Source organism: Manihot esculenta, chromosome 12 (assembly GCF_001659605.2).
Source record: "Manihot esculenta cultivar AM560-2 chromosome 12, M.esculenta_v8, whole genome shotgun sequence".
Lineage (NCBI taxonomy): Eukaryota > Viridiplantae > Streptophyta > Magnoliopsida > Malpighiales > Euphorbiaceae > Manihot > Manihot esculenta.
In genome coordinates this window covers 5,362,314-5,390,015 of record NC_035172.2, presented here as the reverse complement: position 1 = coordinate 5,390,015, position 27,702 = coordinate 5,362,314, and the positions used below count along the sequence as shown (strand labels likewise).

At 39.7% G+C, this 27,702-nt stretch overlaps 3 protein-coding genes across 29 annotated transcripts in view; all 3 read left to right on the top strand.

Annotated features, from left to right (window-relative positions):
• Positions 1-27,702, top strand: part of LOC122721352 (mogroside IE synthase-like) — a 54,154-nt gene that overhangs the window by 16,155 nt on the left and 10,297 nt on the right. The window lies entirely within an intron of this gene.
• Positions 175-21,654, top strand: LOC110628243. 27 transcript variants are annotated; one of them, XR_006347966.1, is made up of 8 exons: positions 175-526; positions 636-722; positions 1,873-1,945; positions 2,521-3,800; positions 6,753-6,839; positions 7,990-8,062; positions 11,223-11,291; positions 11,673-11,884. XR_006347966.1 is itself a non-coding variant. In XM_043948777.1 (6 exons), exons 4-5 carry the CDS (start codon positions 2,522-2,524, stop codon positions 6,800-6,802), a joined length of 1,329 nt encoding a protein of 442 aa, XP_043804712.1. In that variant the 5' UTR covers positions 175-526; positions 639-722; positions 1,873-1,945; position 2,521; the 3' UTR covers positions 6,803-6,839; positions 7,990-8,222. The 27 variants fall into 27 exon arrangements, 11 of the variants coding, with proteins under 11 accessions (XP_043804712.1, XP_043804713.1, XP_043804714.1 ...); XR_006347971.1 differs by having other exon boundaries at positions 7,968-8,062; XR_006347968.1 differs by lacking the exons at positions 11,223-11,291; positions 11,673-11,884 and adding an exon at positions 21,636-21,654.
• LOC122721351 (mogroside IE synthase-like) lies at positions 24,557-26,154 on the top strand. The gene is made up of 2 exons (XM_043948767.1): positions 24,557-25,249; positions 25,336-26,154. The coding sequence occupies exons 1-2, from the start codon at positions 24,599-24,601 to the stop codon at positions 26,083-26,085; spliced, it is 1,401 nt and encodes a 466-aa protein (XP_043804702.1). The 5' UTR covers positions 24,557-24,598; the 3' UTR covers positions 26,086-26,154.

Genomic DNA, 27,702 nt, shown 5'->3' with positions numbered 1-27,702 from the left:
CAACTGTTAACTGCATTAAGACTTAGAAAAACCTAATTCTAATCTTGCCAACCGCGTGGTCAAGTTTAGATTATGCAACTGATTGACTCGTGTTTAAACAATCTAAGCAATTACGGACCTAAATTGTAACATCCTAAAATAAAAAAAAAAAAGAAGAGAGATAGAAAAATTAAATTTTAATTTAAAGCCAAGTGGCACAACCAAATAAAAAAGAAAAAGAAAAGAAAAAGAAAAAAAAAAAAAGAAAGAGAAAAGAAGAAAGAAGAAAAGGCTAGAAGAGAGAGAGAAACTCATTTCTTTTCCTCCATTTTCTCCTCCTTCCTCTGCCGAGAACCACAAAAAAATTTCCATTCTTCATCTTTTCTCTTCTATACCAAAATTGCTTCAAAATTTCACCTCCAATTAATTCCCCATCTTCTCCCAACACCTTTCCAAAGAAGAATTTGAAGAAAAGAAGGGAAATCAAAGAGAAATTTCAAGGGTGAGAGGGGAGTGAATAGTAACCAAGGGTTTGGAAATTTGAAAGGTATGTTAGGGGTTTTTGTTGTAGGGTTATTTCTTATCATTTTATGTGAATATTTATGAGAAATAGTGTATTAATGTGATTTATTGGTTTATTTTTTTTCATGAGAAAGAAGTGGAAAGGAAAAGTGGAAGTTCCAAAGGGAAAGAAAAGGAAGAGTAGAGAAGTAAAGCTTGTAGAATATTTTGGAAATTCTAAGGTTTGTGCTCAACCCCATTTGAATCAATTCAAGAATTTGTTAATTAGGTTTTATTTGAAATTTTACTATCCTAGTAGAAGTAGACCAAGTGAATAATAGATTAATTCTATTTGTATAATAAAAGTTTGAGAAATAATAGATTTAATAGATAGAAAATTCTAAAATTTATATGTAATTTAACTAAAATTTAATTTATGGATATAATGAAATGACTCTATGTTCTTTGATAGAAAAATAATGTGGGTGGATATAGTGACAATAAAAAAAAAAAAAAAAAGAGAAATGAAAGTGATAAGAAAAGTGAGATATAGTGTAAATAGGATGTTTAAAATAGAAGATAAAAAAATAGAAATTTAAAGAAAAAGAAAAATGAAATAAGGTATATTGTGATAGAAAAAAAAAATAGGAAAAAAAAATTATATTAGAAAAAAATAATAATAATAAAAAGAATCATAGTTCATTAATTAAGGATTAAATTATGAATTTGTAATTTATGTAGTTGAAGTAAATGAATAGATTTACATGATATGACAATGTTTAAAGGCAGAGTTGTAATATGATAAATTATTATAGTTTAAAAAAAATTAAAAGTTACACTATATTGAAATTTTTGGCTCATGTTTAAATGTATAAATTATTTAAAGTCTGGCCCTATTAAGTTTGGTGGGAATTGTGAGTTAGTTTAAGGGTGTGGCATGCCATATACAGATCTTGCAGTACTGCACTACAGTTACACGGATTTTTGGGATACAATGAGGTATCCTACAGTCATAGACTCGGCTTTTGAGCCATACAGTTATTTGGCACTTTGTGCCCTACAGTTACAGTTTCCTTATCTGACTTAACAGTCCCATTTAAATTTATAGGGGCCAACAGAAAAATAATAAATAAATAAAAGTATTAAGAGAAAATAAAACCTTTTACATGATGAAGAAAAAGAAAAGATTGTGAAATGAAAATATGTATATATGTAAAATAATAATATGATTTAGCTTATGTCAAATGATTTGTTATATAGTTATTTGTTGTTTGTTTGTTTGAATTACTGTTATTACATGAATTTTGATTTAAATTTTTATTTATATAAAAAAAAGTTGAGCACCACTAAGCAATTTGCTTAGCGCGTAGGAATTTATTTTTCCTCGCGCAGGTTGTAGATTCAAAGAGCAGTAGATCAAGATCTGCATCAACCCAGCCAGAGTTGCATCATCATCTATATTGGGGTATATTTTGTAAATTTTTATATGAACTTGATTTTGGAAATATGGCATGTACATAAGGTTTTAGAGATAAAGTTGAATATGGTTTGAAACAGATATAGTTAAATATTTTAATTTTAGTGTAAATGTGGATGATTAGTATAAGTTTCTGTGTTGAGATTAATGAAATGTTATGAAGCGTTTGATCGAAATTGAAACTGTTTTGATGTTGAAAGAAGTTTGGGGGTTAAGGTTGATATTGATAGAAGTGTGATATTACTTTTTACAGGTGAAATTAAGTCCATATTTTAGGGGAAACTCTGCCGGATTTTCAGGAAAAAAAAAAAAAAGTCATGATGTTCATGATACAAAGTAAAGGAAAGATAAGAGAATTGTTACAAATGTAATGTCTCCGACTCGATTAATTAAATAATCGGGTAGGGGGTGTTACATTTAGTGGTATCAGAGCCAGGTTTAGTCGATTCTAGACAGTATGTGGGTACATAGTTAGATATAAGAATATGTACATGCCATATATATTAAAGATATGATGTAACTCTGATGCAGATCTATTTTTTTTATGAATTGTAATATTATAGGATGTCTGAAGAACACAGAGAACTTCAAGTCGGAGAAGAAGTAGAAAGTCATGTACCGACTGAGGCCACTGGCCATGCACCGCCCCAGGCTCCTCCTGGTGCTAGAAGGCCAGAGCAGGAGGTCTTATTACAGCAATTAATAGAGATTTTCAGGCAGGTGGCCGGAGTAGCTCAGCCAGCTATAGTTCCACCACCGGTTCCTGCACCAGCACCAGCCAGGCCGCCTATTGATAAACTGAGAAAGTATGGTGCTACAGAATTCAAAGGTCGAAAGGAAGATGATGCATCCGCAGCAGAATATTGGTTGCAAAGTACAGACAGGGTGCTTCAGCAGCTACAGTGTTCCCCAGAAGATAGTCTGGTATGTGCAGTGTCACTACTGAAAGAAGAAGCCTACCAATGGTGGGATACTGTGGCACAGACAGTACAACCAATACAGAGGACGTGGGAGTTTTTCTTAAATGAATTCAGAAAGAGGTATGTGGGAGACATTTATCTGGAAGAGAGAAAAAGAGAGTTTATCTATTTGAGGCAAGGGCGTATGACAGTAGCTGAGTATGAAAGAGAGTTTATTAGACTGAGCAGATATGCCAGGGAAATTATTCCTACAGAGGAGGCAAAGTGTAAAAGATTTGAGCAAGGGTTAAACACTGAGATCAAGATGCTTCTAGTTGCTCTTCAAATCAGAGATTTTTCAGCACTGGTGAATGCAGCTTTAAATGTAGAGAAAGTGAGGGAAGAAGATCAGAGTAGAAGACAGAGGAGTCAGCAAAAAAGGACTCACAGTCAGAATCAGAGTCAAGGACAGATGATAGCTTCACAGGGCTCTAGTAAGAGACAGAAGAGTTTTCAACCTGCTAGATCAAGCCAGTCTCAAAGGCAGGGCCAAAAATCAGCTCAGAGTTTAGCAAGTGGGTCTGTTCAACAGACTGCTTCTGTGGCCAGTTCAGGAGGTTCAGGAAGAAGCCTTCCACCAGAGTGCGACCATTGCAAAAGGAGGCATACTGGTACTTGCAGACTGCTGACGGGAGCTTGTTTCATATGTGGTTCTATGGATCACATTATGAAGGATTGTCCTAAGAAGCAGACAGCCTCAGCACCAGCAACAGAAAGAACTGCACCAGTAACTCAAAGGACAAGAAGCAAAGGTAGAAGCGAGCCGATAGGTACCTCTAGTCAAAGAGTGTCGGAGACTGTGGATAGACCGGAATCTAGAGCACCTGCCAGAGCCTATGCCATCAAAGCCAGAGAGGATCAGGATTCCCCAGATGTTATCATGGGTACATTTTCTATCTTTGGCCAGTCTGTTCATGCTTTAATAGATCCTGGTTCCACACATTCTTATATTTGCATACCTATCACAAATAAAAAAGAACTACAAGCAGACATACTAGACCAGGATATAGTAGTAACTAATCCTCTTGGCCACAGTGTAGTTGTCAGTAAAGTATTTAAAGATTGCCCCATCTTGATTCACGGTCACATTTTTCATGGAGATTTGATTGAATTACCTTTTCGGGAGTTTGATGTGATTCTAGGAATGGATTGGTTGTTTAGACACCAAGTTATAGTTGACTGTAGAAAGAAGAGAATCACGTTAAAGACACCAGCAGGTGAAGAAGTAGTAGTTGTGGGTGAGAGATCAGATTTTCTTTCCAATGTTATTTCTGCTACTGCAGCCAGAAGAATGATAAGAAAGGGTTGTGAGGCATACTTAGCCTGTGTTTTGGAGGCTAAGAAGGAGAAACCTACTGTGCAAGATATACCTTCTGTTTGCGACTTCTCTGATGTCTTTCCAGACGAATTACCAGGATTACCTCCAGAAAGAGAAGTAGAATTTGCCATAGAAGTTGTACCAGGCACTACACCCATGATTTAGAATTAGCAGCCATAGTCTTTGCATTAAAGATCTGGAGGCATTACTTATATGGTGAAAAGTGTTACATTTATACGGATCATAAAAGCCTAAAGTACTTGCCAACTCAAAAAGAGTTAAATTTGAGGCAAAGGAGATGGATGGAGCTGTTAAAAGACTACGATTGTATTATTGACTACCACCCTGGCAAAGCAAATGTGGTGGCAGATGCTCTTAGCAGAAAACATTTGCTTGCACTCAAAGCTATGAATGCTCACTTGACATTGGCTAGAGATGGAGCTGTTATTGCAGAACTGAAAGTTAGGCCCAATTTGCTTCAACAAGTCCAGGAAGCTCAGAAGGAAGATAAAGATATTGCAGTAAAGGTAAGTCAAATACAGGAAGGGAAGGATAATGGGTTTGAGATTAAAGCCGATGGTTGCTTATATTACCAAAACAGAATATGTGTGCCAGACATAACTGAGTTGAGGAAGAGTATACTGGAAGAGGCTCATAGTAGTCCATATGCAATGCATCCTGGTAGTACCAAAATGTATCAAGATCTGAAGAAGAACTATTGGTGGCCAGGAATAAAAAGAGACATAGCAGAGTTTGTTTCGAAATGTTTAACTTGTCAGCAGGTAAAAGCAGAGCACCAAGTGCCTTCTGGGTTGCTACAACCAATCTCTATACCAGAATGGAAATGGGATCGAGTTACTATGGATTTTGTCACTGGTCTGCCACTCACACCAAGAAAGAAAGATGCTGTATGGGTGATTGTTGATAGATTGACGAAGTCTGCACATTTTCTACCTGTTAGAACAGATTATTCCCTTGAGAAATTAGCAGAATTGTACATAAACGAGATAGTACGGCTGCATGGCGTACCTATCTCTATCATATCTGACAGAGACCCGAGGTTTACATCAAGATTTTGGGAAAAAATTGCATGAAGCCTTGGGTACCAGATTGAACTTCAGTACAGCTTTTCATCCCCAAACAGATGGACAGTCAGAGAGGGTAATTCAGATCTTAGAAGACATGTTAAGGAGCTGTGTTATTGAATTTGAAGGAAGCTGGGAAAAGTATCTTTCGTTAATGGAATTCGCTTACAACAACAACTATCAGTCCAGTATTAAAATGGCACCTTATGAAGCATTGTATGGGAGAAAATGCAGGACTCCTCTATGCTGGACCGAGCTAAGTGAAGGTAAACTTGTGGGTCCTGACTTGATCAGACAAACAGAAGAAAAGGTGAAGATCATCAAGGAGAGGTTAAAGGCAGCATCAGACAGACAAAAGTCATATGCAGATAAGAAGAGAAAGAATATAGAGTTTTCAGTGGGCGATAAAGTCTTCCTTAAAGTATCACCTTGGAAAAAAGTGTTGAGATTTGGCAAAAAGGGCAAACTGAGTCCTAGGTTTATCGGTCCTTATGAAATTTTGGAACGGGTAGGACCGGTAGCCTACAAGCTAGCCTTACCACCAGAACTTGATAAGATACACAACGTCTTTCATGTTTCTATGCTTAGAAGATACAGGTCAGATCCCTCTCATATCCTCCCAACGGAATCTGTGGATGTTCAGCCAAACTTGTCATATGAAGAAGAACCTGTGAAAATTCTAGCGAGAGAAATAAAAGAGTTGAGAAATAAAAGAATTCCTCTTGTTAAAGTCCTGTGGAGGAATCACAAAGTAGAAGAAGCAACTTGGGAGAGCGAAGATGTCATGAAAGCACAGTATCCTCATCTCTTTAATACAGGTAAAATTTCGAGGACGAAATTTTTATAAGAGGGGTAGAGTTGTAACATCCTAAAAAAAATAAAATAAAAAAAAATAATAATAAGGATAGTAAAATAAAAATAAAGAAATAATAAATTAAAGAATAAGAAAAAAAAAAGAAGAGAGATAGAAAAATTAAATTTTAATTTAAAGCCAAGTGGCACAACCAAATAAAAAAGAAAAAGAAAAGAAAAAAAAAAAAAGAAAGAGAAAAGAAGAAAGAAGAAAAGGCTAGAAGAGAGAGAGAAACTCATTTCTTTTCCTCCATTTTCTCCTCCTTCCTCTGCCGAGAACCACAAAAAAATTTCCATTCTTCATCTTTTCTCTTCTATACCAAAATTGCTTCAAAATTTCACCTCCAATTAATTCCCCATCTTCTCCCAACACCTTTCCAAAGAAGAATTTGAAGAAAAGAAGGGAAATCAAAGAGAAATTTCAAGGGTGAGAGGGGAGTGAATAGTAACCAAGGGTTTGGAAATTTGAAAGGTATGTTAGGGGTTTTTGTTGTAGGGTTATTTCTTATCATTTTATGTGAATATTTATGAGAAATAGTGTATTAATGTGATTTATTGGTTTATTTTTTTTCATGAGAAAGAAGTGGAAAGGAAAAGTGGAAGTTCCAAAGGGAAAGAAAAGGAAGAGTAGAGAAGTAAAGCTTGTAGAATATTTTGGAAATTCTAAGGTTTGTGCTCAACCCCATTTGAATCAATTCAAGAATTTGTTAATTAGGTTTTATTTGAAATTTTACTATCCTAGTAGAAGTAGACCAAGTGAATAATAGATTAATTATATTTGTATAATAAAAGTTTGAGAAATAATAGATTTAATAGATAGAAAATTCTAAAATTTATATGTAATTTAACTAAAATTTAATTTATGGATATAATGAAATGACTCTATGTTCTTTGATAGAAAAATAATGTGGGTGGATATAGTGACAATAAAAAAAAAAAAAAAAAAAGAGAAATGAAAGTGATAAGAAAAGTGAGATATAGTGTAAATATGATGTTTAAAATAGAAGATAAAAAAATAGAAATTTAAAGAAAAAGAAAAATGAAATAAGGTATATTGTGATAGAAAAAAAAATAGGAAAAAAAATTATATTAGAAAAAATAATAATAATAAAAAGAATAATAGTTAATTAATTAAGGATTAAATTATGAATTTGTAATTTATGTAGTTGAAGTAAATGAATAGATTTACATGATATGACAATGTTTAAAGGCAGAGTTGTAATATGATAAATTATTATAGTTTAAAAAAAATTAAAAGTTACACTATATTGAAATTTTTGGCTCATGTTTAAATGTATAAATTATTTAAAGTCTGGCCCTATTAAGTTTGGTGGGAATTGTGAGTTAGTTTAAGGGTGTGGCATGCCATATACAGATCTTGCAGTACTGCACTACAGTTACACGGATTTTTGGGATACAATGAGGTATCCTACAGTCATAGACTCGGCTTTTGAGCCATACAGTTATTTGGCACTTTGTGCCCTACAGTTACAGTTTCCTTATCTGACTTAACAGTCCCATTTAAATTTATAGGGGCCAACAGAAAAATAATAAATAAATAAAAGTATTAAGAGAAAATAAAACCTTTTACATGATGAAGAAAAAGAAAAGATTGTGAAATGAAAATATGTATATATGTAAAATAATAATATGATTTAGCTTATGTCAAATGATTTGTTATATAGTTATTTGTTGTTTGTTTGTTTGAATTACTGTTATTACATGAATTTTGATTTAAATTTTTATTTATATAAAAAAAAAGTTGAGCACCACTAAGCAATTTGCTTAGCGCGTAGGAATTTATTTTTCCTCGCGCAGGTTGTAGATTCAAAGAGCAGTAGATCAAGATCTGCATCAACCCAGCCAGAGTTACATCATCATCTATATTGGGGTATATTTTGTAAATTTTTATATGAACTTGATTTTGGAAATATGGCATGTACATAAGGTTTTAGAGATAAAGTTGAATATGGTTTGAAACAGATATAGTTAAATATTTTAATTTTAGTGTAAATGTGGATGATTAGTATAAGTTTCTGTGTTGAGATTAATGAAATGTTATGAAGCGTTTGATCGAAATTGAAACTGTTTTGATGTTGAAAGAAGTTTGGGGGTTAAGGTTGATATTGATAGAAGTGTGATATTACTTTTTACAGGTGAAATTAAGTCCATATTTTAGGGGAAACTCTGCCGGATTTTCAGGAAAAAAAAAAAAAAGTCATGATGTTCATGATACAAAGTAAAGGAAAGATAAGAGAATTGTTATAAATGTAATGTCTCCGACTCGATTAATTAAATAATCGGGTAGGGGGTGTTACATAAATCATTCAAACAATTTATCACACATGCAATTAAAAGCAACAAGTCTTAATTGATTCTAAAAGCAAAGCAATAATAATAGAAAGATCAAGTTGCATAAATATTGAAAATAAATAAGAGTTTAATAATGGAGTTTTAAATCTCCCAATTCATCACAAAATTGAAAATTCCCAACTTCAACTAGAAAAGAATTGTTTTAGCCACTCATGGTGGACAAAATCACAAAAAGAAAAGAAGAAAAAAGGAAGGAGGAGCTGCTGCTGAGATTCTACAGTGATTTCAAAGGTGGTGTGATGATCCCCTGCTAGTTTGGTGCTGTCCTCTTTTATAAGTTGAAGAGTCATAGTCTAATTAGAATTTGGAATCCTAATTTGACTTGGTCTTTTTATAGTCTTTTATTCCTTCGTTGCCTTTGTATTTAATTTGTGAATAAAACTCTCAGTGTTTTCTTTGGTGTGGCTTTTAAAGATGTCATAGAATTGGCCTTGGAGAGTTTGAAGTAGGATAGGACTTCAATGCCTTTGAATTCTGAATTTTCTCTCTTTTCCCGCGCTACTAGTATTTTCTAGCATCAGTTCGATTTGGGCAGTCGATTTGGGCAAATCACTTGCCCAAATCGTTTTTGTGAATTACTTCCAGGTTTCTGCCTCAGCCTTCTGCTTTAATTTCCTGCGGGCGATTTGGCCAAATCACTTCGACCCAATCAATCTTTCAGCTTTTTCTGCACTTTTTCTCCAACTTTCTATTTTCTTCCTTTTCTGCAAAAACATCACAAAAACATAAATTAAGCTGAAAAAATGTGTAATTAAATAGTAATAAAGATAATAAAAATGTGGCTAAATTATGTTTGATCAATAGCGCTAATTTTCTCAGGATTCGCCTTTATGCCTCTTTCTGAGATGATATGACCTAGAAACTTTCCAACCTTTACCTCAAAGGTATACTTTTCAGGGTTTAGCTTCATACCTGTCTTGTACAAGACGTCAAAGACTTTTCGGATATCTTCTGGATGGTCTTCCAATGATCGGCTCTTTACTACCATGTCTTCTACATACACTTCAATAGTTGATCCCACTATGTCTTTAAAGATTTCATGTCTCTTTCTGAGATGATATAACCTAGAAACTTCCCAACCTTTATCTCGAAGGTATACTTTTTAGGTTTAGCTTCATACCTGCCTTGTACAAGACGTCAAAGATTTTTCAAATATCTTCTGGATGGTCTTCCAATGATATGCTCTTTACTACCATATCTTATACATACACTTCAACGATTGATCCCACCATGTCCTTAAAGATTCCTGATACCAGCCTTTGGTACATCGTCCCTATGTTTTTTAAATCAAAAGGCATTACTTTGTACCAGTAAAATCCTTCGTCTGTATGAACCCCGTCTTCTTTGCATCCTCGGTATCCATCATGATTTGGTAGTATCCTGAAATGGCATCAAGAAAGGAAACCACTGCGTGATCCAAGGTTAGTCTACCAATTTGTCAATGGACAGTAATGGGTAATGATCTTTCCGACATGCATTGTTTAGGTTAGTTGTAATACCCGGCTAGATTCCGGCATCGGAATCTCTACCTTCCGGCGGAATCTCCGTTGGAATCTGGAGTTTCGGGGATGCCAGAGGCTTCTAGAGGGGTAAAATGTGTTTTCTAAAATGTTTTTACTGATTTTATGGTTTTAAATGAAAATGAATTGAGTTTGAAAAGAAAAAAGACCAAGGAGGCGTTTGCCAGGTTCGGCCGCCGAAAGTGAAGTTCGGCCGCCGAACATGGAAAGGCTTCGGGAGCGCCTTTGGCCTCCGAAAGTCTTGTTTAAACGAGCCAAGGTTCGGCCGCCGAAAGTCAAGTTCGGCCGCCGAACATGCATGAGTTTAGGGGGCACGTTAGGCCGCCGAAGGTCTTCGACCAGGCCACCTATAAAGGGCCCTCAGATCGGAAATGGGTGAGTTTTCTCCCCATTCTCGAGCTCAGGTGAGTTTATGCCTTCCTTTGGTCGTTTTCGTGTTTTCTCTACCCATCTCTCAAGTTTTTCATGATTTCTACCCTTGTGTTTGAAGATTTAAAGCTTAAAAGGAGTTTTGGGAGCTTGGAGCTTTTGGAACTTGGATTCTCCACACCTCCGAGTTAGGGATCACACCACCCTCGATCTTCAAGAGGTAAGTGTAGATCCTTGCTTCCCTAGTGTTTTCATGAAGTTTTATGAAGGTTTTGATGGTTGAGTATGGGTAGATATGCATGTTTAGGTTTATGTGGGTTTTATGCCCAATGTATGTTATGTGATGTTTGTGTTGAGGAGTTTATGTTAGTTTATGCTCCTTTATGCTTGTGGGAGTGAGTATGCATGTTTGGGAGAGAGTATGTAAAGATTTGGGTGTTTTGAGTTTGGTTTTTGGCTTGGCAGAATCGGACCTGTCGTCCAGAGGGGACCAGGTTCGGCCGCCGAACCTGCATGGGAGGCAGTCTTTCGGCTGCCGAACGTGCCCCCAAAGGCTGAGTTTCGTTTCTGTCCTGGGGTTTCGGCCGCCGAACCTGCCGCCGAACCTACCCGAGTTTCGTCTCTGGAAGGGACTTTCGGCCGCCGAAGGTGCCGCCGAAAGTGCCCTGTCCAGCCGTTTCATGGGTGTTTTCTATGCATGTTTCTATGATGTTTTAGAGGGGTTTTTGGGGGTATGTTTATGAGTTGTTTAGAGTATGTTTGGCACCTCATTCGAGTCCACCTGTGTAGGATCGGACCCGAGAGACCGAGGAGGCCAGTAGTGTTAGCTGTGCAGAGCAAGTTCAGCGACTGCCAGAGGTGAGTAGAACTAAACTAAATCTTTATTTTATGAAATCAAATGCCTAAAGCATGCTCATGCATCATGTTTATATGTAATAGGTTGATTGCACTAGTTACACGAATATGAAGCATTGCATTATTTACTGTTGATGGAGATTGGACCAAGGGCGACCCCACTAGCCCTATGGAAAAGACCTGGCTGGGCCAGGCATTACGAAGTCCTGTGGTGCCCTCTATGGTGGCCGGGCAAATAGCTTAGGGATGTTTTGGGGTTGGGTCCAATCCGTGATATGATTTGTTTGTGCTGTGACGCATTTCATGAAAGCATGTAATTAATGAACTGTTTTCTTTGTTTCTACTCACTGGGCTTTTTAGCTCACCCCTCTCCCCTAACCCCAGTGTTGCAGGTTTGAGGTTGATCGGGAAGTCTCAAGAGCAGAGGTTATGCTTTTGTGATAGTTATAGATTAGTACTGTTAGTGTGGACATGATGTAATGTAACTGAGTTATTGAAATGTAAGGTTAATTGGAGTTATATTTATGGATTAGTACTGTGCTTGGCCCTGAGACTTGGTTGGTCCCTGTTTAATACATGATGTATGTTTTGGTTTATTGTTGAGTTATGTTTGAACTAATCTTGTGGCATGTGTTGTTTACCACGCTATGGTAATGGATGAGGACCCTAGAGGAGGTCTTATGTTTGTGGTTTGAGGCATGCACAGGTTAGGTTCTAGTTCTTTGGATGTAATCCCAGCTTGATGTATGTTATGTTGACCCAGCTAGAGTTTTGATGAGGGCTCTAGTAGGGGGTCCTTTTATGTTTCAGTTATGTTGCATACAGGTTGAGCTCGGTAATTACATCAGATGTTCCAGTTTTTATGTTAAAGTTTTGATCATGTATGGGATTTGACCAGGTGATAGGAGGTATGTTTGGCTTGCTACGGGTCCCGGCGGCCTTAAGCCGATCTGGATCCTAGCGCCGGTGGCGGTTCGGGCCGTTACAGAGGGGTATCGGTTTTCGGGTCGTTACATTAGTGAAATCCACAAACATCCTCCATTTTCCGTTAGCTTTCTTTACCATCACTACATTGGCCAACCATATGCGATACTAGACTTCCTTTATCAATCATGCATTTAAAAGCTTATCAACCTCTTCTTTGATCACCTGCTGCCTCTCTGGTGCAAACTTTCTTTTCTTTTATTGGACTGGTTTGACGATCTTGTCGATAGATAACTTATGGGTGATGAGAGTCGAGCCCACACTTGTTACATCTTTTGGAGACCAAGTGAAAGTGGTTACTCGGCTCCTTAGCAATTCTATTAGACAAGTCTTTGTTTCACCGGTTAATGCAGTGTCGAACTATACCTTTTGCTCCTTACCTATCTGGACCTCTTCTACCGAGTCTGCTGGTTCTAGCTTTATGTGAGATTTTGGTTTCTCCAGTAAGTCAATTGGCATGGTTGCTTTTCCAAGACTTTTCACTGGGTATCCGTAACTTTTTTTGCTAACCTCAGATTGCCTTAGACCACTGCTATTCCCCCTAGAGCTGAAAGCTTAAGACACATAACATATTAATAACGATATTGTGGCAGTTTAGGACTGGTCGACCAAGTATCACATTGTATGCAAATAGGATATCTACCACCGCAAACTCTACATATAACTCTCGCCTATACTTTTCATCACCCAGTACGAGGGAAAAGTTGATGATATCTAATATTATCACGATTTTATCTTTTAATCCTACTAAAGGACAAAAAACTTTAACAAGGTTTTTTTTATCTAAGCCTAATGTAATACCCGGCTCGAGTCCGGCATCGGAATTCCTTTAGTCCGGTGGAATCTCGGGTGTCAGAACCCTCGAGAAGGATACTACATATGTTTTCGAATGTATTTTGACTTGTTTTACGGTTTTAAGTATAAAGGAAAATGAGTTTTTGAAAGAAAAGAGTTAAGGGAGAAAATGGCAAGTTCGGCCACCGAAGGTGACTTTCGGCCGCCGAACCTTGCATGGTTTCGGATTTACGTTTGGCCGCCGAAGGTGGTCTGGCCAGCCACCTATAAAAGGGCGCCAAGTCGGTGGAAGGATGATATTTTGCTTCCATCTTCAGCCAGAGGTGAGTCCAACACCCTTCCTAGTTGACTTTCATGATCTTGCTCAAATCTTGTAAGGTTTTGAAGAGTTTTCATGTGTTTTTGAAGGTTTTGAGAGTTTTGAGCAAAAGAACCAAGTTTTGAAGTTTGGAGAGTTGTGAGGAGCTTTCTCCATATCTCCACGTTAGGATCACTTGATCTCTTGTTTGGAAGAGGTAAGTAAAGATCCAGAACCTCTTTTACTGATTTTTGAAGGTTTTATGGGAGTTGTATGGATAGTATGCATGAATAGGGTTTTGGTTGAGGTTTTGCATGATTTTGTGTTTAAGCATGTGTAAGTGTTGTTTGATGTGTTTCTTGGGGTTATAAGCTAGTTTTAGGCCCTTTTATGCATGTTTTATGGTATGTGCTAGTTGGGAGTAGTTGATATGCATGTTGGGTAAGTTTGGGGGAAAGGTTTGCATGAAACAGAGCAGGGTTCTGCCCAACGGGCAAAACCAGGTTCGGCCGCCGAACCCCTTGTGGAGGCAGTTTCGACTGCCAAAGCTTGCCCCCGAAAGCTAGGCTTTCGGTTTAGAAAGGGACTTTCGGCCGCCAAAAGAGGGAGTTCGGCCGCCGAAAGTGTGTGAGTTTCGTCTCTGGACGAGACCTTCGGCCGCCGAAGGTGCCGCCGAACATGCATGAGTTTCGTCTCTGGAGAGGGGTTTCGGCCGCCGAACCTGCCGCCGAAAGTGCCCTGTCCAGCTTTCTTTTGCATGTTTTATGTGATTGTTTTAGGATCTTTTAGAGGGTTTTTGGGGAGTTTCTTAGAGATGTTCTTGAGTTAGTTTGGTCCCTCATTTGCGTCCACCTGTGTAGGTACGGACCAGAGGAACCCCAGAGATCAACAGTGAGCACTGCTTCCGAACCTGCAGAGTTAGTATAGAGTCAACCAGAGGTGAGTGGAACTTCTCTTTTCAAAACTAAACTGCTTTGAGCATATGTCATGCATCATAAGATTATAGTAGGATGATTGCATTAGTTTCACGAATATGACGCATTGCATAATACGATGTGTATGAGGCTGTGGATAGACCAAGGCGACTCCAATAGCCCAAGCTCTGTTATAAGACCTGGCCGGGCCAGGCAGCCATCTGTAGGTAAGACTGACTAGATCAGGCAGCAGAGATAGTAAGACCTGGCTGGGCCAGGCAGGCAGAGTTGATAAGACCTGGCCGGGCCAGGCAGACTGAGGTTGTAAGACCTGGCTAGGCCAGGCATCCTTATAGTGGGATTTTTGGCGGTCATGTCTATCTCTGAGATGATGTGCTGTAGTGCATTCCATGAGATCATGTTTTTCAAATATGGTTTATAGTTCTGCTCATTGGGCTTGTATAGCTCATCCCTCTCCCCTATCCCCCAGGTTTGCAGGTTCAGAGTTCAGAGGGAGTCCAGCAGGGTATGGAAGAAGAAGAGTTATGTAATAGTTAGTGTGGACATGTAATTGTAAAGAGATAGTGTGTAGTGTATAGACTTGTGCTTGACTTATGGAGTTGTAATCCCTTGTTGTAGACACATGATCAGTTTATGTATGTTTCTTTTATTATTAATGTATATGAGAAAACCAGGCTTAACATTATGAGTTGATAGAACAGAAATAGTGCATGCACAGGTTAAGCCCTGGAGGAAAGAAAAGTTTTAATAGTTTGACAGAAAATGTATGATCATGTGTGGGATTTCACAGGTACACAGACAGGATAGCAGGCTTACTATGGGTCCCGGCGACCTTAAGTCGATCTGGATCCTAGTGCCGGTAGCAGTTCGATTTTCGGGCTGTTACAGATTGGTATCAGAGCCCTAAGTTCACATGGTCGGACCTATATAGATAGAGTTGGGCTCATAGAGGTTTAGTTGGTCAAGCACAATAAGAAACCATGTCCACTATGATAGGATGTCAGTCCTGTCTATATGATGATGTGCAATGCCATGATTCATGCATGTGCATTCTTTTATATGTGTCGCTTATGTGCTCTGTTATGTGTTGTTTTCCAGAGAGTTAAGATGCAAGGAACTCATCGATCCGCGTGATTGACTGGAGTCCCACCTGAAAGTGAGGGTACAGCTGCTCGTCCTCCTGCATTGCCAAGGGCAAGGACTCACAGGTCAAGCAGGGAGGGAACGTCAAGAGACCCTAGAAGGTCTTCTGACGAGAGCAGAAGAGGAATAGGCAGAGGGGGAAGGTCAGAAGAAGAGAGAGTTGCTATGGAGGAGGATCTGAGTAGAGATGTAAGTATGGGTCTAGGAAGGTCAGAAGAAGGTATGGGGGAGTCCCAGGGAGGCGCACAGGCCTCGGGGTTTGGCTATCCACCCTTTCCACAGGGCCCAGGGTATCCGATGGGAGGCACGTCGGATTACTCCAGCTTCGCCCCATATCCACCCTACATGCCATATATGCCCTATCCTTCCTTCTATCCACCATATCACATGTATCCACCCCCACCTTTTCATCCAAGTTCAGCATCGCCTGAATCCAGAGAAACAGTACCTCCACCACCACCACCTGAACCAGCAGCCCCTGTTGTTGAAGCACAACCCAGTTCTTCAGGGGGAAATAAGGTGAAGATGACGGAGTACTTAAAGTTGGATGCTCCTAAATTTAACACGGGAGATGATCCCTTTGAGTATCTCAGTACAGTCAGAATGATAACAAGTGAGTTGGGAGCAGATGACAGTAGAGCCATTGAGATGGTAGGGTTCACGTTAAAATGCAAGAAAGCCAGAGAATGGTTCAAGAACTATGTGGACCCCAGAATAGACAGTATGACATGGGAAGAGTTCGCCAACGAATTTGCTGGGTGGGCTTTCCCTGACAGTTCCAAGGAGCTAAAGGTTGTGGAGTTCGAACAGTTGAGACAGACGGAGGAGATGAGCGTTGATGAGTATACAGATAAGTTCCTGGAATTGTTACCATACGTGGGTCAAGCGTATGATACGGACCAGAAGAAGGCAAAGAGATATGCCACGAGGCTTCATCCCAGGTATTTCTCCTTGATTCTCCACGCGGAAAAGGAGAGTTTCCACTCCATTGTGGATGCAGCTAGGAAGATGGAGGCCAGTGCCATAAGTCAGGGAGTAGTCAAGCAACCAAAGGCACAGGCTTCTGGTGCTAAACCAGGTTCCTCCTCTCAGAGTACGGCAAGTGTGAGCAAGAATAGATGGGATAAACTTAGAGCAAAGAGAGGCAAGTTTTGGAACAGGATTAAGACGGGTCTGGGAATGAGTAGCAGCTCCAGCTCTGGCACAGATATTTCAGTTTGCAATAGGTGTGGGAGACCGCACAGAGGAGCTTGTTTGTTGGGATCTACAGCCTGCTATAGATATGGGCAGGAGGGACATTATGCACGAGAATGTCCTCAGGCGACTTTGGTTACACCATCCCAGCAGATGACCTCAGGTAGTGTCGTACAGTCAGCAGCTTCAGCCCGACCACCAAGCAGTGGCAGAGGTAGAGGAAGAGGGGCAGCCTCTTCATCAGGGATGGGTTCCCGAGGTGCAGGTCCGTCAGCTCCAGCACAGATTTTCACCATGACGCAACAGGAGGCAGACACTTCAAACACAGTGGTGTCAGGTAATCTCATCATTGGGTGTTCAGAGGTGTATGCTTTGATGGACCCCGGTGCTTCTCACTCTTTCATTTCTTCTAGAGCCGCAGAGAGGTTGGGTCTGATGGTGTCCGAGTTAGAGTGTCCTCTTTGGGTCAGTGGACCCAAATGTGATCCATCTTTGGCAGAGTCAGTCTGTCGGTTCAGTCCGGTGTGCATAGAGAGTAGATACCTTCCAGCTAACCTTGTGGTTATAGAGTTGACAGATTTTGATGTCATTCTAGGGATGGACTGGTTATCTACGTATAATGCTACCTTGAACTGCAGGGACAAGGTAGTCCTTTTCAGAGACCAGGATGGGTCAGAGTGTGTCTTCAGAGGAGATAGGAGGGAGACACCTAAGGGTTTGATATCAGCCCTTCAGGCTCATAGGTTGTTGAGGAGGGGTTGTCAGGGGTTCCTAGCTCATGTGAGGGAGCTAGACAGTCGGGTTAGGGAACCGTCCTCAGTACCAGTGGTTAGAGAGTTCCCAGATGTGTTTCCTGAAGAGCTTCCAAGACTACCACCTGATAGGGAAATAGAGTTCAAGATCGAATTGATGCCTGGTACCAGACCGATCTCTATTTCTCCCTACAGGATGGCACCAGCAGAGCTGAGAGAGTTGAAAGAGCAGTTACAGGACTTGGTAGACAAGGGTTTCATCCGCCCAAGTACCTCACCATGGGGTGCTCCAGTACTGTTTGTCAGGAAGAAGGATGGATCTCTGTGACTTTATGTCGACTACAGACAGTTGAACAAAGTCACTACCAAGAATAAGTATCCTTTACCCAGGATCGATGATCTATTCGACCAGCTGGCAGGAGCAGGTTGTTTTTCTAAGATAGATCTGAGATCCGGATACCACCAGTTGAAGATCAGGGAAGGAGATGTATCCAAGACTGCGTTCAGGACCAGATATGGGCATTATGAGTTCCTAGTGATGCCGTTCGGGTTGACTAACGCCCCTGCAGCATTCATGGATCTCATGAACAGGGTTTTCAGGGAGTACTTGGATCGTTTTGTGATCGTCTTTATAGATGATATCTTGGTGTACTCCAGGAATGCAGAGGAGCATGCCCAGCATCTAAGGATAGTTTTGCAAACCTTGAGAGAGTATGGCTTGTATGCCAAGTTCTCCAAGTGCGAGTTCTGGCTAAGGAGCATTTCCTTTTTGGGACACGTAGTATCAGAGGAAGGAATAGCAGTAGATCCCAAGAAGGTAGAGGCAGTAGCCAACTGGCCTACACCCACTACAGTGACAAAGATCAAGAGTTTTCTGGGTTTGGCAGGCTACTATCGGAGGTTCGTTCAGGACTTTTCGAAGATAGCTGCTCCTATGACTAGACTGGCCAGAAAGAATCAGAAGTTCGTATGGTCAGAGGAATGTGATGAGAGTTTTGAAGAGTTGAAGAGACGGTTGACTTCAGCACCGGTGTTAGCTCTGCCGATCAGTGATGAAGATTTCACAGTGTTCTGTGATGCATCCCGAGTGGGATTAGGTTGTGTGTTAATGCAGAATGATAGAGTGATAGCTTATGCTTCTAGACAGCTGAAGAGGCACGAGCTGAACTACCCGACACACGATCTTGAGATGGCAGCTGTTATCTTTGCACTTAAGATGTGGAGGCATTACCTCTATGGGGTAAAGTGTGAGATCTACACAGATCATAAGAGCCTGCAGCACATCTTGAGTCAGAGAGAGTTAAACTTGAGGCAGAGACGGTGGGTAGAATTGCTCAGTGATTACGATTGCAAGATCCAGTATCATCCGGGTAAGGCTAATGTTGTAGCTGATGCCTTAAGCCGGAAGTCACTTGGCAGTTTATCCCACGTTTCAGTAGAGAGAAGACCGGTGGTGAAGGACTTTTACAGACTCATGGATGAAGGGCTACAGTTGCAGTTATCTGGTACAGGTGCTTTGATTGCACAGATGAGAGTGACACCAGTGTTTCTAGAGCAAGTGGCTCTGAAACAGCACGAAGACCCTGAGTTAGTGAAGATTGCCCGGACTGTTCAGTCTGGCAACAGTGCAGAGTTCAGATTTGACAGTGAGGGAATTCTTCATCACGGTAAGAGATTATGTGTACCAGATGATAGCAGTTTGAAGGAAGACATTATGAGGGAAGCTCATAGTGCGAGGTATAGCGTTCACCCTGGAGCCACCAAGATGTATCAAGATCTGAGAAGGGTGTATTGGTGGCCAGCGATGAAGAGGGAAGTGGCACAGTTTGTGTCAGCCTGCGAGACATGTCAAAGGGTGAAGCTAGAACACCAGAAGCCGGCTGGAATGCTTAACCCACTGCCGATTCCAGAGTGGAAATGGGAGAACATAGCTATGGATTTTGTAGTGGGGTTACCGGTGACGTCCAACAGACTAGACTCCATATGGGTGATTGTGCATAGACTGACTAAATCTGTTCATTTCATTCCAGTTAGGAGTAACTATTCTATGGACAAGTTAGCGCAGGTGTATGTAGACGAGATAGTAAAGCTGCATGGAGTTCCAGTGTCGATAGTATCAGATAGAGGACCGTAGTTCACCTCCAAGTTTTGGCGGAGTCTGCAAGCTGCTATGGGCACAAGATTGGATTTCAGCACTGCTTTCCATCCACAGACAGACGGTCAGTCAGAGAGGACCATCCAGACCATAGAAGATATGCTGAGAATGTGTATGTTAGACTTTGGCGGTTCTTGGAGGCAGCATCTACCTCTGGTGGAGTTTACCTATAACAACAGCCATCATGCTAGCATAGGGATGGCTCCTTATGAAGCTCTGTATGGGAGGAAGTGCAGAACACCTGTTTGCTGGGAAGAGGTAGGAGAGAAGGCTCTTGCAGGGCCAGAGTTAGTTGAGATTACCAGCAAGTTAGTGCCTATCATCAGAGAGAGGATCAGAACAGCTGAAAGCAGACAGAAAAGCTATGCAGACATCCGTAGGAAGCAGATAGAGTTCCAGAAGGGGGATATGGTATTGCTGAAGGTGTCTCTAATGAAGGGAGTGGTTCGCTTTGGAAAGAAGGGTAAATTAGCTCCATGGTACATAGGTCCCTTTGAGATCTTGCAGAAGATCGGGCCTGTGTCGTATAAGCTGGATTTACCTGCATCGATGGAACGAATTCACCAGGTATTTCATGTTTCTATGTTGAGAAAGTTTGTGTCGGATCCGAGTAAGGTTCTCAGTGAACCTGATGTAGAGATCCTTGGAGATCTCACTTATGTGGAACAGCCAGTGCGGATCATTGACACCCAGATTAGAAAGCTGAGAAACAAGGAGATACCAATGGTGAAAGTCTTGTGGAACCACCACAACCTAGAAGAGTGCACCTGGGAGACACGGGAGTCAATGCTCCAGCAATATCCATATCTGTTTTAAGGTTAGTTTTTCCCCTTTTTTATGTGTTTATGTGTTTAGTTGTTTGAGGAACATTCGAGGACGAATGTTCTTAAGGGGGGGAGAATGTAATACCCGGCTCGAGTCCGGCATCGGAATTCCTTTAGTCCGATGGAATCTCGGGTGTCGGAACCCTCGAGAAGGGTACTACATATGTTTTCGAATGTATTTTGACTTGTTTTACGGTTTTAAGTATAAAGGAAAATGAGTTTTTGAAAGAAAAGAGTTAAGGGAGAAAATGGCAAGTTCGGCCGCCGAAGGTGACTTTCGGCCGCCGAAGGTGACTTTCGGCCGCCGAACCTTGCATGGTTTCGGATTCACGTTTGGCCGCCGAAGGTGGTCTGGCCAGCCACCTATAAAAGGGCGCCAAGTCGGTGGAAGGATGATATTTTGCTTCCATCTTTAGCCAGAGGTGAGTCCAACACCCTCCCTAGTTGACTTTCATGATCTTGCTCAAATCTTGTAAGGTTTTGAAGAGTTTTCATGTGTTTTTGAAGGCTTTGAGCAAAAGAACCAAGTTTTGAAGTTTGGAGAGTTGTGAGGAGCTTTCTCCATATCTCCACGTTACGATCACTTGATCTCTTGTTTGGAAGAGGTAAGTAAAGATCCAAAACCTCTTTTACTGATTTTTGAAGGTTTTATGGGAGTTGTATGGATAGTATGCATGAATAGGGTTTTGGTTGAGGTTTTGCATGATTTTGTGTTTAAGCATGTGTAAGTGTTGTTTGATGTGTTTCTTGGGGTTATAAGCTAGTTTTAGGCCCTTTTATGCATGTTTTATGGTATGTGCTAGTTGGGAGTAGTTGATATGCATGTTGGGTAAGTTTGGGGGAAAGGTTTGCATGAAACAGAGCAGGGTTCTGCCCAACGGGCAAAACCAGGTTCGGCCGCCGAAGGAAGGTTCGGCCGCCGAACCCCTTGTGGAGGCAGTTTCAACTGCCAAAGCTTGCCCCCGAAAGCTAGGCTTTCGGTTTAGAAAGGGACTTTCAGCCGCCAAAAGAGGGAGTTCGGCCGCCGAAAGTGTGTGAGTTTCGTCTCTGGACGAGACCTTCGGCCGCCGAAGGTGCCGCCGAACATGCATGAGTTTCGTCTCTGGAGAGGGGTTTCGACCGCCGAACCTGCCGCCGAAAGTGCCCTGTCCAGCTTTCTTTTGCATGTTTTATGTGATTGTTTTAGGATCTTTTAGAGGGTTTTTGGGGAGTTTCTTAGAGATGTTCTTGAGTTAGTTTGGTCCCTCATTTGCGTCCACCTGTGTAGGTACGGACCAGAGGAACCCCAGAGATCAGCAGTGAGCACTGCTTCCGAACCTGCAGAGTTAGTACAGAGTCAACTAGAGGTGAGTGGAACTTCTCTTTTCAGAACTAAACTGCTTTGAGCATATGTCATGCATCATAAGATTATAGTAGGATGATTGCATTAGTTTCACGAATATGATGCATTGCATAATACGATGTGTATGAGGCTGTGGATAGACCAAGGCGACTCCAATAGCCCAAGCTCTGTTATAAGATCTGGCCGGGCCAGGCAGCCATCTGTAGGTAAGACCTGACTAGATCAGGCAGCAGAGATAGTAAGACCTGGCCGGGCCAGGCAGACTGAGGGTGTAAGACCTGGCTAGGCCAGGCATCCTTATAGTGGGATTTTTGGCGGTCATGTCTATCCCTGAGATGATGTGCTGTAGTGCATCCCATGAGATCATGTTTTTCAAATATGGTTTATAGTTCTGCTCATTGGGCTTGTATAGCTCATCCCTCTCCCCTATCCCCCAGGTTTGCAGGTTCAGAGTTCAGAGGGAGTCCAGCAGGGTATGGAAGAAGAAGAGTTATGTAATAGTTAGTGTGGACATGTAATTGTAAAGAGATAGTGTACAGTGTATAGACTTGTGCTTGACTTATGGAGTTGTAATCCCTTGTTGTAGACACATGATCAGTTTATGTATGTTTCTTTTATTGTTAATGTATATGAGAAAACCAGGCTTAACATTATGAGTTGATAGAACAGAAATAGTGCATGCACAGGTTAAGCCCTGGAGGAAAGAAAAGTTTTAATAGTTTGACAGAAAATGTATGATCATGTGTGGGATTTCACAGGTACACAGACAGGATAGCAGGCTTACTACGGGTCCCGGCGACCTTAAGTCAATATGGATCCTAGTGCCGGTAGCAGTTCGGTTTCCGGGCTGTTACACCTAACTTTCTAAAAATGTTTAAAATGAGAAAGTTAATAGAACTAGCTGTATCTACAAATACTCACCTTACCTCGTACTAGTTTAGGAGGATCTTAACAACCAGCAGATCTTTTTGAAAGAATCCGATCAGTTTGGCAGCAGGACTGAATTTTACCTCTTGCTTGGTCCATGGTTCTTAATGGACAGACAGGACATCCTCTGCTACACGCTTATTTTTCCCTTTGCCTTTCCCAAGTCTTTCCGTAATGACATGTACAATTCTAGTAATTTCAAGAGATAAAGAGGGAAAGTTCCTCTTTTTAGAGAAAAAAGGAACAAAAGCCCGATATGAATCCAAATGAATAGAGAGAATCCAATGGATTTCCCGACAATAAAATCAAATGATATAACCGGAAAATAAAAGTATGTTCTAATTGGCTAGACCTGCAAGAAAGAGAATGTGAGGTGGTGGGTGCCCACGACAGTCACTCCGACGCTCAAGTCAGTATACTTAAAAATATAGAGAATACAATGAGCTGCTTAGAGTTTAAGTAGTATTAGAGAATGGTGTATCTTTGCCTCCGTAATCCTTCTCCTTTTATACTGTAAGAAGGTGGAAATGAATATGGTATTTTTCGATAATCCTATAGTGATGTGGCCAACTGCTTGATATGGAGTATTGCCAGCTAATAGGTTGGTAATTCCTGATTATAGGTATAATGGGAATACGTTAGGTTGTGCCTTCTAGCTGTAACTTTATACTGTGACTCACTCTATCGAGAGAAGAGCAAGTCTTGATGATGATCAGGGTATTAAGGTGTCCAAATTTTCTTTTTCTAGGCTGACTCGTATTTTTTACTTATCACGTTCTTGTCACATGGACCTATCTTATAGTGACAACTCAAAGCTTATTTTAAAAAATTGTTATGTAGCATCACTTTTATAATATTTTATATCTACTATATTTTGGGAATAATAATTTATTTTAATTTAATTCTTATTCAATTCAATCTCATCAATTTTTCTGCATCTACTTTGATTACTATCATAATTTAGAAAAGTTCCTTATTATTATTATGGTTGAGTATGAAATCAAAAACAATTTTAGAAAAAGCATCTTTAACAAATTTACAAAAAGCTGTTTTAGTACTTTTATGTATTTTTTAGTATCTCAGTATTTTTTTATATATACTGATTGTAAATTTATATTTTTATTAATTATCAAATGATCAAACAATAAAAAAGTACAGAAAAAATAAATAACACATAATTTATCAATTCGATTACATTCATAACAATTAAAATTTTTTTATTTATCCGTAAATTTTTCATCCGTATACACTAGAAGAATAAATATATTTAAAAAATAAATTAATAAATAAAATAATTTTAAAAATAATTTAATCCGCAATCATAAATATGATATACAGTTCATAATATATTACAAGATTTTAAGTCTCTACAACTTTATCTATTTAATATTTAACTAAATATATTTTAAAATTTTAAATTATGTTATGCTAAATTTTATTGATGTGATAAAAATAAAATAAAATACTGTCATAATCTTTTAAGTTTCTAATAAAAAAGGGTACATTTGAATTAAGGTTTTATTATGATGGTGGTTAAGTAAAAAATTTTAAGTTTTATATTCACCTTATTTGTTTGGTATTTTTTTTCAATTTTCTGAGTGAAAGAAAATAATTTATTTATAAATTACTTTTTAAAAAATTGAGTATTTGAATCAAATATGGTCTAAGTTTAAAAGGATGTAATTTATTGGCATTTCAAATAATTTAATCGAAAATATTTTTAAAACAATTTAAAAGAAGTGTAAAACTTAGCATTCAAGTCTTGTCAACTTGGTCCCAAGATGATTTGGCTGCCAAGAGCAGTCGTCTTGGAACCAAAGAATTGACTAAAATCAAATGGTTGACTTAGAATAATTTTTTATTTTTTCTTCCTTGTGGGCTACGCCTATTTCCTCTATAAATGGCAGCTTACAGTATAGCAGCAAAACAAAAACAAAAAGCACTTAACAATCCAGACTGCAATGGAAAACGATCAAAGGGCCTGGTCGGCTCATGCCTTAGCCTTCCCTTTTCCTGCACAGGGACACATAAACCCAGTTCTTCAATTCTGTAAGCGCTTAGTCTCCAAAGGAGTCAAGGCCACACTTGTCACCACTAGATTTCTCAGCAAATCCATCCACGTAGACCCCAGTAGCAACATCGATCTTGAAACCATTTCTGATGGCTTCGATGAGGGTGGCCATGCACAGGCCGAGAGCGTGGAGGCATACGTATCAACATTCAAAGCTGTAGGATCAGAAACCTTAGCAAATTTGATCAGGAAACTGAATGATTCTGGTCACCCTGTTAATGCCCTTATATATGATGGGACCTTCCCTTGGGCACTCGATGTAGCCAAGCAGTTTGGACTTCTGAAGGTTATGTTTTGCACTCAATCTTGTGCAGTCAGCATTGTAGCTTACCATGTTCAGAGAGGTCTCCTTCGGGTGCCACTTTCAGGGCCAGTCGTTTCAATTCCTGGACTGCCGTTGATGGAAGCTGCAGATACGCCATCTTTTATATATGATCTCAGTACATACACTGCTTTCTATGATGTGTTGGTTAATCAGTTCATTAACATTGATGAGACTGATTGGATACTTCATAGCTCTTTTCATAAAATGGAGGAAGAGGTATATATATATATAAACTGATATGAATTTTAATGTTAAATTCATTATCGGACTTGCTAATTAAAGGGCGTTTTCTGATTGCTCAGGTGGTGGATTGGATGGCAAAACGGTGGAGATTGAGGACGATAGGGCCAACAGTTCCGTCCATGTACTTGGATAAAAGAATTGAAAGCGATAAAAGCTATGCTATCAATCTCTTTAAGCCTAACGCGAGTGCTTGCATAAATTGGCTGCATGCTAAGCCTGTTGCTTCAGTGGTGTACGTGTCCTTTGGAAGCGTGGCAGAGCTTGGAGTTGAACAAACGAGGGAGCTAGCTTGGGGCTTGAAAGGAAGCAATTGCTACTTCTTATGGGTTGTGAGGGCAACAGAGCTGTTTAAGCTGCCTGAAAATTTCGTGGAGGAGACAAAGGAGAAGGGTTTAGTGGTTACATGGTGCCCGCAACTGGAGGTGCTAACACACGAGGCAATAGGGTGCTTTCTTACACATTGTGGGTTCAATTCAGTTCTTGAAGCTTTGAGCTTGGGAGTTCCAATGGTGGCAGTGCCGCAATGGTCAGACCAGCCTACCAATGCTAAGTATGTTGAGGATGTGTGGAAAATGGGTATAAGAGCTAAGCCTGATGAGGAAGGAATTGTGAGAAGAGAAGTGGTGGAGGTCTGTTTAAGAGAAGTGATGGAAGGAGATAAAGCTAAAGAAATCAGGGACAATGCCAGGAACTGGAAGAGATTATCTAAAGAGGCAATTGATGAAGGTGGAACTTCGGACAAAAATATTGATGAATTTGTAGCTGCATTACTTGGAAAAACTATATTAGGAAATAGTGATTTCATATAGAAATTTTATTTTATATACATTTATTCTGTTCCATAAATTATATTTTTGTTTTAGATAGTAATTTATTTATTAAGTGAGAAAAGTAAAAAATTATTGGTTTCAATAATTGTTTAGGAATAAAGTAATATATTAAAGAAAATAATATAAAATTTATTATTTTAATTATATAAGTTATGTTTTATCATTACGAGAGGGAATATTTAGGCAGCCAAGTCCAATTTGAACCAAATCAAGGGTCAAAATGATGATGAAAGAAACCACAGATCAATCATCCAGCATATCTTTTTTTTTTTTTCTACCATGTAATGACGCAAGTACATGCATGCTTTCTATTAATAAATAACAATATTTATGTTATATTTGATTCCTAAAAGTGAATAAATAAGAAAATTAAAATTCTATTATAGTTTTTAATAGTTGATAATATTTTGAGATTCAGTAAGAGGTGGATTTAAGGTGTATTTTAGTAATTTTGGTTTGATTTGTCACCATTTTCCTTTCTTTATCCTTTTTTCATTTATTTTTTAGTGACGCGTAACCACCGTTCTGTATCCATATCTCTTGGCATAGTGATGTTTGACCGTACATACAGATGTACTACGTTTTTTTCTATCATCATGCGGCCATTTAATTCTATGCGGTATGTGTGGACATAATCCCAGGTATTACGGGGTCTGCTGTCCTACGAGATCAAAAGGTTAATCGAGTTGGGCCTCCCATATGTAGACTCCAGCCCTTTCCAGTCCATCCAAGCGAGTCCTAGGTTTATATGTAAGGCAGATCTAACTGTTGGATTTTAATAGAGTTGAGACTTGACCTTTCTAACACGGGCTCAGCAATGGCCGGGGTGTCCAAGATCCGGTTATCATTAAATGCCCCTTTATCTGATCATTAATTATTACATACTTAATGAGGGCGTAAATTCCGAAGCACCAATTATTACTCTGCGGCTCTAGGAGAATTTTTGTCAAAACGTTTCCTCTCGCCTTTATCCATTTCAAACTTACGTTTTTTATTTCACTTGTTGCTCTACCTCTTGCGTTGCTTCTGTTATCTTGCCCTTTCTATTCCCTGTAATTCTTGCCTTTTTTATCAGAGATACGTCCTACTCTTCTCATGGCTTCTGCTAAAATTTCTGATATAGTAGGTCTGATATCCTCTATCACCCCTTACTCTCTTTCTCATTCTTTTTCTAGCAGCTATTTTGACACCACCATCTATAGGATTAGGGCACCTCTTCCTAATGAGAGGATTGTTCTCCCCTACCCACCATTGGTTGGTCTGATAGATGCCCAGCAAGAGCGCAACCTGATCTTTTTTGTCAAACAGCGCGATTTCAAGCTGACCTTCCCTTTTACTCTTTCTTCATTGAGGTCTTTCGTCATTTTAGGGTGACTCCTCGGATGTTGTCCCCTAATTTCATCTTATTCATATGCTGCTTCGAGTCTGTTTGCAGGTGCTGGGGTTTTGCCCCTTCTATTAAGCTGTTATGCACTTTTTTCTGTCTCGTTAGGTCTACCTATGGGTTCTATTACTTTAGTCTTCGGACTATGTTATCTATATTTGCTGGATATAAAGACTCGATAAAGGTTGGGCTGAGGCTTTCGTCGTTGTCAA

Excerpts from the sequence above, each read along its gene's own strand:
- LOC110628243 (XM_043948780.1), top strand. The coding sequence starts at position 2,522 with ATGTCTGAAGAACACAGAGAACTTCAAGTCGGAGAAGAAGTAGAAAGT. Across the intron at positions 3,801-6,752 it reads TTCCCCAGATGTTATCATGG|AAGTGGAAAGGAAAAGTGGA; the intron begins GTACATTTTCTA and ends TTCATGAGAAAG.
- LOC122721351 (XM_043948767.1), top strand. The coding sequence starts at position 24,599 with ATGGAAAACGATCAAAGGGCCTGGTCGGCTCATGCCTTAGCCTTCCCT. Across the intron at positions 25,250-25,335 it reads TTCATAAAATGGAGGAAGAG|GTGGTGGATTGGATGGCAAA; the intron begins GTATATATATAT and ends CTGATTGCTCAG.